The 14,947-nt window shown below is 42.9% G+C and overlaps 1 protein-coding gene across 2 annotated transcripts in view; it reads right to left on the bottom strand.

Moving 5' to 3' along the window:
• Positions 1-14,947, bottom strand: part of TFEC (transcription factor EC) — a 118,811-nt gene that overhangs the window by 3,188 nt on the left and 100,676 nt on the right. For both annotated transcript variants that reach the window (XM_060244860.1, XM_060244861.1), the window contains exons 6-7: positions 6,381-6,456; positions 2,964-3,111 (exon numbers count right to left, since the gene is read on the bottom strand). In XM_060244860.1, the coding sequence (XP_060100843.1) occupies positions 2,964-3,111; positions 6,381-6,456 (224 nt within the window). The remainder of the gene's footprint in view (positions 1-2,963; positions 3,112-6,380; positions 6,457-14,947) is intronic.

Below are 14,947 nucleotides of genomic sequence, written 5' to 3'. Positions count from 1 at the left end.
TGCATGAGCCATTCTGCCTCAGGGCAGTCTCAAACCCACAGGCCCACCATAATGAGGCAGGGGAGTAGCTCACTAAGCCAGGCTGCCTCCGCTGTGTTCTGAGGCGGCTTACAGCTGCTACATGGCGGCAGGGGGGTTGGTCCTGGCTGAGAGTGTTGGCATGATCGGTTCCTTCTGGCCCCCTTTGGAGCAGGCTTGGTGGGATCATGCAAGGTCCACAAGCAAGGGGCGGCGAGGGCCACCGCAGGGGCTTCTGGATATGCAAACAAGATAAACCTGTAGACTTGAAGGTGCACCTGCTCAGCCCAGAGAGAACGTGGGGAGGTGTGAGTGGCGGTTATCATCCGCATTGGCCGCTGTTTGCCGAGGGACAGCTTTAGCTGGGAGTTGAGTCTGTGGCCACTCACACCTCACAGAATGCCTGCCATGGTGCCCTGCCTGACAGTCCCATGGCCACAGCATGCGGGAACCCTGTTGAGGGGTGACCAGGATTGCACAGGGGTCCCTGGATCCCATCCTTATGTTTTATTACCTTGTCTTTCTTTTTTGTGTCTCCCCACAGGACTTCAGCTCTGCCTGCCATTTCATCATCTTCCCCATGCTTTTTCCAACAAATGCATGAATTTTTGAGCGGACCCGACAATACTGGTTTAATAATAGATTGAAGTGCATTAGCACATCAGCACCAAGAGGCATCAGCATACATGGGAGCGCGCAGTGTCCCCCCGGTGGCCCTGGGTGTGTGAGCGGCCGCACTCATGGCATGCTCTCATCCCTGGGCTCCCTGCCACGTGCCAACTGGCCCATATGTGAGCTTGCAAATGCTGCTGGAGGCGCTGAAGCATGGCTTCTAGGAAGAAGTGGAGGCAGCAGCTGGCCAACGACTGGGAGACCTCTGGGGTGTCGCTGCAAGCAGGAGCCATCAGGGATGACGTTCGGAATGCCACGGCCACACCTGACAGGGGACTGGCCGCCCCACGGCTCCGCCCCTTGGGCAGCCACCTCTGCCCACTGTGGCTCGAGCCGGCTTCCTGCAAGGGGGCCTGGTGGCAGCCCCTCTGCAGCCCAGCGCTTTGATAAATCTTATCCCTGCATATTGCATTGAGTCCTTATTCAAGGGGGATCTGGGGGTGGGGGAAGGTGAGTCCTGCACGTGGCCACTTCAAAACCACCTCACACCCCTCATGGCACCATGGCGACCATCGCTGGTGCCTTTGGTGCATGAGTGCCTGCAGTGGATGGCCTACTGTGTCCTGGCAGGTGGCCCTCACGATGTCGGGGATGCCATCTGGCCATGCAGCCCATGGGAGGGACACTGACAGGGGCTCAGCTTCGCCCCTTTGGCGGGTAGGCTGCTCCATGGAGCTAGCAGTAAGTGCAGACGATGCTTCCCCAAGGATTACACAGCCACACCATGGGGCTGGGTGTGTGTGTGAGGGGGGTGGGGCATGCAGGCAGCATATCACCGGGGAGTGTTCTCTCCATCACCGAGTGTCACTTGAGCTGGCTCCCAGGCTACTGCCAGCCAATCCCTGTCATCCTTGTGGCAGTGCCCTCTCCTATCGCCCTCGCACCGCTCTGGGAGCCCACGCTCCAGTGTGTTTTACACATCTGCAGGTGGTGGCCAGGGCTTGGCCGTGCCGCACTACAGCACCCCAAACCCCTTAGGAAGCCAACGAGCGGTGCTGTAGATCCACCCACACCCGAGTGGTCGGCCGCCACGTATGTCTGGATTGGGCTGTTAAATCTGCAAGGAGTCTCCCTGTGTCCTATTTAACTCATTAACAGCAAAGACAGGCAAATGGTAAAGGATAGAGATGAATCCATTCATACATCCACATTCTCACATCATTCCATGAGAGCTGTAGCCTCCTCCCCCGCAATTCCTCCTCCCAAATGTGTTAAACTCTATTGTTAAAGGGGTTTTTGGGGACTGGCTGTTTTGTTTTGCTTTTCTAATCGTATTCTTGGCCCATCATGACTGTCAAGAATATTACGCCTGGTGTTTGTTAACAGAAAAAGCAGGCACACTGTGCGTATCAGGAATAATTCAGCCATGCACATTCTGAGACTAAGCAGGGAAAACTCTAGTTATTTTTAAGAGAAAACTTATTTGCAGCCATGAGATTTTTGTCCTGCATTATGAAGAAGAGCTGTTCCAACTCACTGCCTGTAACATGATCCTGTAGTTTATGAATCAATGTAGGTAGGAACGCCTGTAAAAAGTTGCCCAAAATGGTGCTCATTCAAATTTTGAGGGGGTGAAATCAAGGTGATGCTTTGAGGGGCTCAGTTTGTAATGGAAAGTTCAACAATAATGAATCCAAATATTTACTGTGTTCATTTCAAGATTTCCAGCTTCTGTGATTTGAATGGAAGAGTTCAAGTAAGTCTCAGAAAATGCCTAACTTTGGCAGATTACTAAGAACTGAGAGGTTATAAGAAAATTCTGCCGGCATTTCTACTTGCTAATTATCTACCAAAATTCAGGATTCTATCTAGAAGTAAGAACAGATACCTTACCCAATTAGATATATTGTAAATAATTTGTGCCGTGTTACAGTAACCCAGGAGAAGATGATGTGCAATTTAATCTAATATGGCACAATGTACGCAAGGTAACACAATGTCATGGATATTTTTCAAAGTATAAGATAATGGAATGGAATGGGGCCCAAACACTTTTTAGAGCAACAAATAAATCCTTTTCCTTCCACTGCTGTTCCAACATGGGTATAATCTACTGGAAAGCTGCATTTTTTAGAAGTACATTAGCTTGCAAAATACACTTAGTAGCCTTCATATTTTACTGTCATTATAATGCAATAAATATGTAGGTATAAGGATGCAGAAAAATTAACCCATTGATGCAAAAGGTATTTCAGATGAAACGCCAAAACAAAAAATGTTAGTGTATAAAATCTGCAGAACTTTGCCCCAAATAAGTACATTCCTACACAAACCTTAATACGTAGTAAAAGTCGCCTGTTCGCCTGCTCTAATTTCTTCTGTCTATGTTCTAATTCTCTGGCTCTTTGTTGTTCTTTTTGTAGCCACTTGATATACTCCACTGATGCTTTTAAAATAGTTCCTTTGTTCCAGCGCATATCACTGCAGAAAGTAGAGATAACCTTTTCACAATTGTGCATGTCAGCAAAATTCATAAGAACGTACAAAATCTTTTACATTAATATGAAATAATGATTTACATGACCATTATTCAGTCTTAGATATTATTGCTTCTGAATGGAAATTTTAATAGAATAGTTAAGAAGCCCTTATATAGTAAAATTAATCCCAGAATGAAAATAAGTGTCAAAAGAAAGTAATAAAGTGACTTTTTGTGGGAGAGCTAAATGCAATATCATGATTCTACCATTACAGTTTTTATATTTTTAGTGAAAATTGCTTTTATTATTAACTCTAAGATTAAAATCTATGTGCAGCGTTTCTGCATTAATGAACTAGGAAACATACATTACTAAGAATTTAAGCCTAAATTTTTAAAGATCATTTCAAATATACTATGCTTTTAACAGACTTTCTAATGAGGATGATTTTATGCTTATTAGAGGGGGAAAGTCTCACTTAATTCCAAACCTCACTGATGATGATACACAGAAACCAGAGTTTTGTAACCATTCTATGTAATATTACAAAACCTCTCTGAATTGAGATCCACACAAACTTAAACAAATCCTCATTCTTGATACGCAGTGTCTTGATACGCAGCCTATTGTTTTTATGCACGTTATAGCAACAGTGTATACAAGAGTCTTGGCCTTTCCTATCATGGCTCCTACTCCATGGAATGAGCTCCTTGAAGAAGAGAGAGTCTACCATTTCATTGGAAATCTTCAGAAGGCTTTTTTGTTTGCCAGGGCTTTTGATAGGCTATTAACAGCAGGCATCTTTGGGAGGGAGAGGTATTTCGGCTTCTTATTTAATTTGGTTTTAATCTATGATGTTTTAATTATTGTTTGTAAGCCACCTTCAGACAAGAGGAAAGGTAAGGCACATATATTTCAATCAATCAACCAACCAATCAATAGAAGAGTTGTTTATAGAACAAATGTAATGAATGACTGAATGGATGGAATGGGGAACAGCTGAAGGTATTGACTGAGAATTGCTGAGAGCCTCTGGACTTAATCAACTAATTGGATGAATTCAGTGGACCCAGTTAGGGCTTTTTCATAGCTTGCTTTAGGGTGTGATCATTTCCTTGATGACCTGTGACAACAGAATTTTGATATGTTAAAAGAGTATTGTATTTTTACCATGCCCCCAGTCCAGGTCCATTCCAAGTTTAGCTGGATTGGTATTGCAATGAACAGAATGCCATTCATGTTTTATTCATAATGTTGTAATACTTTTCAGGATGTCTAGTAATCCGAACAAAGTCTTGTTCAGGATTTAGGGATGATTCTTGCATTATATGAACAGGCACATCCTGAGGCAATATCAGCAGCATCAATAGCAGAACGAAGATTAGCTTATTTTAGGCTGATACAGTAGAAAAAGTGAAAAATGTTATTCCCTAGAAGTACCTACTAGGATAGCATTAAAGTTTCTCACTGGTGATTTCATTTAAAGTGGCTTGTCAAGACAAACTTGAACTTCGCAAATAGCTTTCAATAGTGTTATAAAAATCCTTAATTCAATCAAACATTTATTAGCTCTTGGGGATAAAAAAAAAAAAGTCTGAAGTGTCAACAGATATTACGGTTTGTAGAATCTTTCGGGCTCAAGTGCCGTGTTCTACTAGAGAAAGTTTTTCTTCCAGACGTTTCGTTCTCAGCTGCGGAGAACATCCTCAGTGGCATTGCAACCGGAGCAGGCGCTCTGACCTTCTTGGCTGCTGTGCATTGACTCAATGCTCACTCAATGCACAGCAGCCAAGAAGGTCAGAGCGCCTGCTCCGGCTGCAATGCCACTGAGGATGTTCTCCGCAGCTGAGAACGAAACATCTGGAAGAAAAACTTTCTGCAGTAGAACACGGCACTTGAGCCCGAAAGATTCTACAAACCGTAATGATGTTACCAGCCGTGAAAACCTGAAATCTTTGATGTCAACAGATACTTCATCTGAAGCATCATGGAAGGCTCCACAAATCAGGCAATGCAAAGTATAAAGTTTCAGCTACATGGTTATCACAGTCATCAGTGGTACATATTGTATAGGCTTCTTGATGTGACATTACGAAGATGAAAGTCTAAGCAGGAAATAATAAACCAAGTTGCTAATAGTAATGCTTTTAAATACAGCATTTCCTGCAATGATGCCAATCTCTTTGAAGGGAACTGAAGCTTATATTTTTAGTGCATACATCCATATCTGTACTTCTTTCTTAAAATCTGAATGCCTGATATGCAAAACAGTGTTTCAGTTGTACCCTGTCCAAGACAATAGGAGGGCATTCACTGCACTTCCTGTCCTCTGTAAACCCATTAAACCAGATTAGTGGTAGCAAATCCCCCCTCCTCCAATTTCTCTTCTGCCTTCTCTCCCACACTGTTTCCCCTACAAAAAGCTGAGGGGTCTGTTTACCCTTTCTTGGGCATGGTGTTCTGGGATCCATCAGAGGAAAACAAGCTTTGAGGGGAGGGCACAAGTTGAAAGGGCACAGACTTAAGTACACCCACATACACACTGTTTCTCACTAAAAATCATCCCCTCAAACTGCTTTTCTTTTAAAAAATAATTGACTTCATTATACACAACTGCATGGATTTTAGCAGTTCAGCCATGGAATGGAACTGTTGTGGCTGACCAATTATCATCTCTATAAAACCTTTCTTATACAATATCTTGCTTATTCTCATAAACTTACCTGATCATACAATGTGGACATTTTACAGGGACAGCACAAATAACTCAGATCATGCTATTACCTTGACAAGTTTTTCACCCCACAGCTATAATGTTTAGTATATCTTACCATGGGGATCAGAAGAATTATGTAAAGTAATAGTCACCATATCATTAGACATAAACTTAGAGCATTACCACTAGATGTTCACTAGAAGGAAAACCAACATGAAAATAAGACTATCCAGTTCAAAATTAGCATCCTAATGCTGGCCAAATGGAACCAGCCAAAACTGAACATTGCTCACTGTTGAGCCAAATCTACCCTAGCTGTATTTGTTTTGTGTTTTAACTGAAATATGGTTTTAATTATCTAAATTGATATTGTTATCTTTTTGACTTGTAACCCACCATAAGCTTGCTTGTGGGGAGGAAGGAAAGGAGGGAGGGATAAAAATTAAACAAAATAAATAAAAATAAACAAAATCCAGCAAATCTATCTTATTCTTTCCCTCTTTTGTTGTGTTTTAAGTTGGAGAAATGAAGAGAGAAACAACAGCTGAACTCACGGATCATTGGACTTTGGGATAAGTGTTCCAAGCTCCTTGATTCGATAATTTATATTGTACCTCCTTCTTCTTTCAACTATAAAAACAAGAGGTTGTGATAACAACTGAATGCAATTAAATATATTTGAAGGTACTGAAACAGTTTGGGGAGACATAAATTTCAAAATACTTTTTCTTTTTTTCAGACATCCAAAAATTCTTTTTCTCAGGAAAAAAACAAAATTGGACTTGGATTTTGGTGGAAAGAACAGGCCCTGTCACATAGTTTCAGAAACTTGGTGGAATGAGGAAAGTAAGTAGGACACAGTAATTCCTGGATATAAATTATATTGGAAGGCTAGGGGGGAAGGTTTGGAGGTGGGGTAGCTCTGTATTTCCAAGAGGGTATACAGTCCAGTAAGATTGAGAAGGTAAGAGAATTCAATTCAGGAAATGCTATGGGTCAAAATAGTGGGCCCAAATGGAAGTTTAACTCTGGGAGTTTGTTATCGCCCACAAGATCAAAATTTAGAGGATGTTCATAACATGATAAAAGAATTAAAGACAGCAGCTAGATTAAATAACTGTGTCATGATATGTCATTTTAACTACCACACATTGATTGGGTCAATATGTGTTCAAGATGGGAGAAAGAGATTGAGTTTCTAGACAGTCTCAATGACTGTGCTATGGGGCAGATGGTCACAGAACCTACCAAGAGAGAGGCAATCCTGGACTTGGTCCTAAATAATACCTAAGACCTGGTGAGAGATGTAAAAGTGATTGCACCACTTGGGAGCAATGACCATAATGTCATTGAATTCAACATTTGTATAGAGAGCTGCACAAAAAGATCAACACAATGACTTTTAACTTTAAAAGGGGTAACTTTTCTGAGATGGAGGAGGCTTGTGAATAGGAAACTGAAATGAAAGGTTAAAAGGGTCAAATTCCTTGGGGAAGCTTGGAGACTATTTAAAACTACAATCCTAGAAGCTCAGATAAAATACATACCGCAGCTTAGGAAAGGCACGAATTGGTATAGGAAAAGGCCTGCATGGTTAACAAACAAAGTAATGGAAGCTGTAAAAGGTAAGGATTCCTTTAAGTGGTGGAAAGCTAGTCCCTGTGAGGTTAATAAAAGGGAACATAGGCTGTGGCAGATAAAATGCAAAAATCAGGCAGGCAAAAAGGGACTATGAGGAGCATATGGCAAAAAAACATAAAGATCAACAATAAAAATTTCTGCAAATATATCAGAAGTAGGAAACTAGCCAGGGAGGCAGTGGGGCCCTTAGATGACCAGGGGGTAAAAGGATTTCTGAAGGACAATAGGGAAATGGCTGAGAAGCTGAATGCAATTTTTGCCTCTGTCTTCACTGTGGAAGATGCCCACTCCAGAACAGCTGATTTTGGGAGGGGTACTGAAAGACCTGAGCCAGATTGAGGTGATGAGAGGAGGTCCTACAACTGATAGACAATTTAAAATCACCAGACCCAGATGGCAAACATCCTAGAGTTCTGATAGAACTCAAATGTGAACTTGTGGATCTCCTGTCAAAAATATAGAACAAAGCAGTAGACAAGTGCACCTTTAAGACCAATTAAGTTTTATTCAGAATGTACGCTTTCGTATGCTCTTAAGCAGACTTCATCAGACAAATGGGAATGGGCGCAGCAATTCTTAATATAAGTTTGCAGTGTGGAATCATGGGAATGTTTTTAGCAGATTAAAAGAATCACAAATAGGACCTGTGTTTGTTAGTGTAGGACAAAACGGCTGAAAAAACTAGGTGTTAAAAAGCAGACTGCTGTCGTAGGGGTGCCATAAATCTAGGTTAACGTTCCGGCTTTGTTAGTTTAAATAGAGGGCATGTTTATTAGTGTTTTTTCAGCCGTACATTCTGAATAAAACTTAGTTGGTCTTAAAGGTGCACTTGTCTACTGGTTTGCTTCAGATCAACACGGCTACCTACTGGGATCTGTCAAAAATATGTAATCTTTCATTAAAATCTGTCTCCATTCCTGAGGACTTGAAGGCAGCTAATGTCACCTCCATCTTTAAATGGGTTCCAGAGGAGGTCTGGGAAATTACAGGCCAGTCAGTCTGACATCAATACTGGGTAAGATAGTGGAAACTGTTATTAAAGAACAAAAGCTATTGAGGAAGACTCAGTATGGGTTCTGTAAGGGAAGATCTTGTCTCACTAACCTGTTAGTTTTCTTTGAGGGGATGAACAAACATCAAAAGCTTCTAAGTAAGCTCAACAGTCATGGGGTAATAGGACAAGTCCTCTCATGGATCAAAAACTGGCTAAATAACAGAAAACAGAGTGAGATCGATTTCTCACTCACCCTATGCCGCTTAGATGTTCCTTTTTTTCAGCACGGCATCCTTCCAATTTCCCACTACCTGCCCCGGAGCTTCATCTTGCATTGGCATTTTTGCACAGCAACAAGAAACCAGTTTTTAGCTGTTTCTGTTTACTGCGCAAAAATGGCAACACAAGATGAAGCCCCAGGGCAAATAGTGGGAAATCGGAAGGACGCCGCACTGAAAAGAGGAATGTCAAAGTGGCTTAGGGTGAGTCGGAAATCAGCCTAAGTATAAATGGGCAATTTTCACAATGGAGGGTGGTAAGCAGTGGGGTACTTCAGGGCAGTATTGGGTCTGATGGTTTTTAATTTGTTCATTAATGATTTGGAGTTGGGAGTAAGCAGAGAGGTGGCTAAGTTTGCAGATGACACTAAATTGTTCAGGGTGATGAGAACCAGGGAGGATTGTGAGGCACTCCAAAGGGATCTGTCGAGGCTGGACAAGTGGGCGTCAACGTGGCAAATGAGGTTCAATATCAACAAGTGCAAAGTAATGCACATTGGGGACAAAAATTCTAACTATAAATACAAGTTGATGGGGTGTGAACTGGCAGAGACTAACCAAGAGAGAGATCTTGGAGTCATGGTAGATAACTCATTGAAAATGTCAAGGCAGTATGTAATTGCAATTAAAAAGGCCAACACTATGCTGGGAATTATCAGTAAGGGAATTGAAAACAAATCAGCCAGTATCATAATGCCCCTTTGTAAATTGATGGTGCAGCCTCATTTGGAATAACATGTGCAATTCTGGTTGCCACACCTCAAAACAAAAATTGTGGCACTGGGAAAAAGCGCAGAAAAGGGCAACTAGAATGATTCAAGGGTTGGAACGCTTTCCCTATGAAGAAAGGTTAAAGCACTTATGGCTCTCTTTTTTTGGAAAAATGCCAACTGAGGAGTGACATGATAGAGGTTTACAAGATTATGCATAGGATAGAGAAGGTAGAGAAATTAGTACTTTTCTCCCTTTCTCACAATACAAGAACTCATGGACACTCAATGAAATTGCTGAGCAGTAAGGTTAGAATGGCTAAAAGGAAGTACTTCTTCACCCAAAGAATGATTAACACACAGCATTCACTGCCATGGGAGGTGGTAGCAGCTACAGGCATGGAAAGCTTCAAGAGGGGATTGGTTAAACATGTGGTTCATCAGCGGCTATTAGCCACAAGTTACAGAGGGAACTCTTTGTCTGGGGCAAGTGATGCTCTGTATTCTTGGTTGCTTGAGGCAACAATGGGAGGGCTTCTAGAGTCCTGACCGCACTGGTGGACCTCCTGATGGCACCTGGTTTTTTGGCCACTGTGCTGGACTGGATGGATCGTTGGCCTGCTCCAACATGGCTTCTCTTATGTTCTTTGTTTCTCTGCTGTTTCATAAGGAAATGTGACAATGCCAAAAAGAACAGTTTTAGTGATGGGATTAGTCCTTTGAGACTAATTTTGTGACAATTCAAAAAAAGTCACTGCAGCTATTGAAAAAATTAAATGAGGCAATATAAATCACTCTACTCTTCAATGCTAGCATTCTGACTAACTATAAATACTTTGAACTTTTTATAAATAATGGTATGCACTGGAGCCCTGTGGTGCAGAGTGGTAAAGCTGCAGTTCTGCAGTCAGAACTTTCTGCTCACAACCTGAATTCAATCCCAGTGGAAGCTGGGTTCAGGTAGCTGGTTTAAGGTTGACTCAGCCTTCCATCCTTCTGAGGTCGGTTGCTGAGGAGAAAGTGTAGATGACTGGGGAAGGCAATGGCAAACCACCCCATAAAAAAAAAGTCTGCCATGAAAACATTGCGATGCGATGTCACCCCATTTTTTTTAATGCACTGGTACTGGGTACAGGCACCTTACTTTTGGGGGCTCTCCTGAGTCTTGATCCTTGTGCGTTGGTCTGCCCCACTCAGTCAGAGAAAAGGAGGGGAAGAAATAAGTGCTCAAAGCCACTGGGTTGGATATGCAGAGACCTGAGCCACTGTGGCCTGGGCAGATGCAGACCTGGGTGCACCACAAATCATGAACCGTGTAATTCTGAGCTTCTGTGTCTGAACTGGGAAGTGATGGGAAAGAAACTTGGCCATCACCAGTGTTCCCTCTAAGCTGAGTTAGCGTGAGCTAACTCACAGATTTTTAGCCTCCAGCTCACACATTTTTGTCTTAGCTCAGGAAGGATGACCCCAGAGCATAGTAGCAGTAGCGGTAGCTCACAACTTTAATACACAAAGTAGAATTTTTGCTCACAAGACTCTGCAGCTTAGAGGGAACATTGGCCATCACCACCTTGCAAGCTGGGTGGATGGGAAGGCATTTGCTCTTTTCCTACTCCTTCATGGGTGATAGCAAGCCATGCAATAGTCCAAGCATGCAAGAATCTGCAACTGTTTCATGAGCCAGGTAGGTGTGAAGCGCAGCAGAGGCAGTCAAAGAGCTTTCAGGGGGAAAGGCCAGATTAGGCATCAGTGGCAAAGAAGTAGCTCATGGTTTTTCATGGCCTGCAATTTCTCCCTCCTTTGTGGGTGCATGGAAGGAGAATATATATTTTTCATCAAAATTTGGGTGGAACCAAAGGCCAGGTAGGGAAAGGTGGGCAATGGAGGAAGGTGGGCAGTGCTGTTGTTGTTGTTCACTTGCACAATCGAGTCCGACTCTTTCCGACCCCATGGGCAAAGTCACACCAAGCCCTCCTGTCTTCTACCATCCTCTGAAGTCTGCTCAAATTCATATTAGTTACATCAGTAACGCTGTCCAGCCATCTCATCTTTTGCCGTCCCCTTCTTCTTTTGCCTTCTGTCTTTCCCAGCATCAGGATCTTCTCCAGGGAGTGCTCCCTTCTTATTTGGTGGTCAAAGTATTTGAGCTTCAGCTTCAGCATCTGACCTTCTAGAGAACAGTCAGGGTTCATTTCCCTTAGGACAGACTGATTTGATCTTCTTGCAGTCCAAGGGACTCCCAAGATTCTTCTCCAGTACCACAGCTCAAAAGCATCTATTCTTCTGCACTCGGCCTTCCTTATGGTCCAACTCTCACAGCCATACATTATTACTGTGAATACCATTACTTTGACTATACGGACTTTTGTTGGCAGGGTGATGTCTCTACTTTTTATAATACTGCCTAGGGTCACCATAGCAGTCCTCCAAGGAAAAAACGTCTTTTAATTTCATGGCTACAGTCACCATCTGCAGTGATCTTGGATCCCAGAAATGTGAAGTCTGTCACTACTTCCATGTCTTCCTCTTCTACTTGCCAAGGTGTGATGGGGCCAGATGCCATGATCTTAGTTTTTTTGATGTTGAGTTTCAAGCCTACTTTTGTGCTCTCCTCTTTCACCCTCAACAAGAGGTTCTTTAGGTCCTCCTCATTTTCTGCCATTGGAGTGGTGTCAACTGCATATCTGAGGTTGTTGATCTTTTTCCTGGCAATCTTAATTCCAGCTTCTGCTTCATCCAGGCCAGCATTCCACATTATGTACTCCGCATATAAATTAAATAAGCAGGGTGACAATATACATCCTTGTCGAATCCCCTTTCCTACTCTAAATCAATCAGTTGCTCCATATCCCATTCAGACAGTTGCTTCTTGACCCTTATATAGGTTCCTCAGGAGACATGTGAGGTGGACTGGTACTCCAATTTCTTTAAGGACTTGCCACAGTTTGTTGTGATCCACACAATCAAAAGCTTTAGTGTAGTCAATGAAGCAGAAATAGATGTTTTTCTGATACTCCCGTGCTTTCTCCATAATCCAGCGAATGTTAGCAATTTGATCTCTAGTTCCAGCCAGCTTGAACTTCTGGTAGTTCCCAATCTACATACTGCTGAAGCCTAGCTTGTAGGATTTTTAACATGACATTGCTGGCATATGAAATAAGTGCAATGGTGTGATAGTTTGAACATTTCTTGACATTACCCTTCTTTGGGATTGGAATATCAACTGACCTTTTCCAATCCTGTGGCCACTGTTGCATTTTCCAAATTTGCTGACATAATGTGTGCATCACTTTAACAGCATCGTCTTTTAGGACTCTGAATAGCTCAACTGGAATACTGTCATCTCTGCTTGCTTTGTTGTTAGTAATGCTTTCTAAGGCCCATTTGACTTCACACTCCAGAATGTCTGGCTCGAGGTCAGTGATTTCACCGTCATGGTTGTCAAGGACATTGAGATCCTTCTTGTATAATTCCTCTGTGTATTCTTGCCACCTCTTCCTAATCTCTTCTGCTTCTGTTAAGTCCCTACTGTTTTTGTCCTTTATCATGGCCATCTTTGCATGAAACGTTCCCTTGATTTCTCTAATTTTCTTGAAGAGATCTTTTGTCCTTCCCATTCTATTATTTTCCTCTACTGCTTTGCATTGTTCCTTCAGGAAGGCCTCCTTATCTCTCCTTACTGTTCTCTGGAAATCTGCATTCGGGTCAATTTTTCCTTTTCACCTTTGCCTTTCGCTTTCCTTCTTTCCTCAGCTATTTGTAAAGCCTCATCAGACAGCCACTTTGCTGTCTTGCATTTCTTTTTCTTTGGGATGGTGCTGATTGCTGCCTTCTGTACAATGTCACAAACCTCCGTCCATAGTTCTTCAGGCACTCTATCAACTCTAGTCCCTTAAACCTATTCTTCACCTCCACTGTATATTCATAAGGGATGTAATCAAGATCAAACCTGAATGGCCTAATGGTTTTCCCAGTTTTCTTCAGTTTAAGCCTGAAGCCTTGCTGTAGCTTTGGACAAACAAGGACCACTCCTGCCCTCAGAACAACATGGATGAGGAGCCCAATGGAGGAGAGGGGGAAGAGGGTGGGCAGGGAAAGGTTGTGGTGGAAGAGCTCAGTAGAGAAGGAGGAAGTGGTGGTTCGCCACCTGGTCTCCTTTTCTCCCTCCCTTGCAGGGTAGGAAGAGTGAGATCTCTTCTCCCAAAAGCAAAAGATTAATTTTTGGTTAAGCTTTTCAGTTTCTTCTCTAGGTAACTTTTGCAAACAGCATTGCTAACTTTTCTGCCAAGTCTTATGACTTTAAGAGTAGTTTGCTCTGCAAACTTTAATACTGATTTCCACATTTTAGAAAGGCTTTGACTGCTTTCTGCAGATCAACCTCTTATTAGGTCAGGGTTTTTTTTTCCCCCTTGCAGGTTGGCAACACTTCCAGTAGATTAAAAATATAAGAGCTTAGTGCACATCTGGAAAAGAGAGTATAAAAAAATCCAGATTGTCCCCAGATCCACTTTCACTACTGCTTTGACCCAACAGATAGCCTTAGATTAGGCAAACCGCAGTCTCAGTCTCATACTATACTCTGGAGATAATAACACTGATCTACTTTACAGGGTTTTTATAAGGATTCCCAGACAATGGACTCTATCCTGCCATGCCATTAAGAAAAAATAATTACCCCTTTCTTGAGCAGGGGCAGCAGTGGTTACCATCCTCTGTTGCAGCCTACTGAACCCTCTAAAATATTGTTCCTGCAGGACAGTGGACCTTCAGGAATAGCCTGCAACAGTAGGGGAGAATTGGCAGAAACTGGCACAACCTTCTGTATGAGTATTCACACCTTTTTTAACTAAAAAAAGTAAGGTAGATTCTTATGATATATTGAGTAATCTTATCCATATATGTAAAGGTAGTCCCCTGTGCAAGCACCAGTCATTTTTGACTCTGGGGTGATGTCACATTATGATGTTTTCGTTGCAGACTTTTTACGAGATGGTTTGCCATTACTTTCCCCAGTCATCTGCACTTTACCCCCAGCAAGCTGGGTATTCATTTTACCGACCTTGGCAGACAGAAGGCTGAGTCAACCTTGAGCTGGCTACCTGAACCCCTCCAGGATCAAACTCAGGTTCGAGCAGAGTTTGGACTGCAATGCTGCAGCTTACCACTCTGCACCATGGGGGTCCATACACACACACACATCCCCAAGTGTATTGGCACTATCCGGCTCTCCCATCGACTGTGGTGTGCGCTCCATCAGCTGCTGGCCTGTCAACTGCCACTCAAGTTCTGTTGCATTCCATTGGTTGAGTCCACTCCTCTCTCCTGCCCACTGCTGTCTACTCACTTTCTGTGGAAGACAAAGTAGGCAGTGATGATGGGAAGACAGGGAATGAAGATGATAATGCAACTAGGTGGCAAGGCCTGGCCCCCTCCAAGAGTGTTTCCTCAGAGGCCATTATGGCCACCTCTTTCTTGTCACTCCCTCCCTCCTTCCCTCA

Source organism: Heteronotia binoei, chromosome 8 (genome assembly GCF_032191835.1).
Source record: "Heteronotia binoei isolate CCM8104 ecotype False Entrance Well chromosome 8, APGP_CSIRO_Hbin_v1, whole genome shotgun sequence".
NCBI classification, from domain to species: Eukaryota; Metazoa; Chordata; class Lepidosauria; order Squamata; family Gekkonidae; genus Heteronotia; species Heteronotia binoei.
Note: the sequence above shows the minus strand (reverse complement) of the source record. Positions and strands in the feature narration are given on the sequence as shown.